This window comes from Austrofundulus limnaeus, unplaced genomic scaffold (assembly GCF_001266775.1).
Source record: "Austrofundulus limnaeus strain Quisiro unplaced genomic scaffold, Austrofundulus_limnaeus-1.0 Scaffold293, whole genome shotgun sequence".
Lineage (NCBI taxonomy): Eukaryota > Metazoa > Chordata > Actinopteri > Cyprinodontiformes > Rivulidae > Austrofundulus > Austrofundulus limnaeus.
This window is the reverse complement of record NW_013952695.1, coordinates 267,539-268,761: the sequence shown is the minus strand read 5'-3', so window position 1 is coordinate 268,761 and position 1,223 is coordinate 267,539. Positions and strand designations below refer to the sequence as shown.

The 1,223-nt window shown below is 40.5% G+C and overlaps 1 protein-coding gene across 1 annotated transcript in view; it reads right to left on the bottom strand.

Moving 5' to 3' along the window:
* The window catches only part of ugp2b (UDP-glucose pyrophosphorylase 2b), a gene marked incomplete in the record, with an annotated part of 34,123 nt that overhangs the window by 1,420 nt on the left and 31,480 nt on the right, over positions 1 to 1,223 (bottom strand). Inside the window, 2 exon segments of the mRNA XM_014021449.1 lie at positions 293 to 397; positions 525 to 767. Of these exon segments, the coding sequence (XP_013876903.1) occupies positions 293 to 397; positions 525 to 767 (348 nt within the window).

Sequence of the window (1,223 nt, the reverse complement as noted above, 5' to 3'; positions counted from 1 at the left end):
TGCAGACAGGAAGTGCAATGAATGAACTGACGTCTGAGGAAATATATTAAAAAAAAACTTACATATTGTAAGAAAATAAACTAGTTATTTTCAGGTGGCGAACGTTTTAAAAATAAATTAAATCCATATAACTGAGGTTTATCTCGACCACATTTCTAAACCCAGTTAATAAAGTCAAGAACAACCTCATCCCRTCTCAGCGGCCGAGGCTTTAAATAACGCAGCGGCTTTTCTGGATTACATCACACGTCACAGCTGGTGTTTTGAGGCGAGTTCAGAAGCAAAGGTTCACCTTCAGCGAGACGTTTTTCCCAAACGTGACGTCTCCAGAAACGGTCAGGTGGTCGAGCTCCAGCATGTCGGGGATGCTCTCAAAGCGGGTCAAGTACTCCTGAACCTGAAACGAGAGCAGAACACACAGCTGCTTTAACGACGTTCAGTTTTCACTAACAAACCTGTGGAGTTTAAAGCTGCCTGTTTGAGTCCGCTGAATAACGGCGCAGTGGAAGTCCTGCTGTGTTCACCTTGGTGAAGGAGCTGCCCAGTTTGACGTGGGGTGTCGTTGGGAACTCCCTCTTGGGGCTCATGGTGAGGGAGCCCGCGTCCAGGCTGTACAGGTTGGACATGACCAGCAGCAGGTCCGACGTGGTCTTGACGGGCAGGAAGCGGCTGCGGGGCACGTTTATTCCCAAAGCGTTGTCRAAGCATTTGATCGCAGCGCCGACCGCCGTCTCCAGCTGGATGACGTTCAGCCCTCCATCGAGCGTCTAAAAGACGAGATGTGGGGGAAGAAAAAGAAGAAATATAATTTTCCTCTTTCTCCTTACAAAAATCTCTAATCTATAAAATATTAAATGACTTCTATGATTTTTAACTAATCTTTTACAAGACTTTAATTATAGACGCATCAGATTATTGTCATCCAACTAACAACATATTTCTACATTTCATGCTTTAAAATTTTATGATTTAGTAGAACTTAGCACTGATAATGTACAAAGCTTATACTAAAGTCCTTCCACATTGTATACAGAAGTGGTTTGAAATTAAAGAAACCAAATATGAATTTAGAAAGAAAGATCTATTTAAAAAAGCAAAGATTAGGACAAATATTTAAAAATAATTGTATACTTTGGGGGATTTGTGTTTGGAATAATTGTTGTGAAGAGTTAAAACTGTGTTCTTCACTAATTTTAAAATAATGTAAAAAAACTATTTGTTAC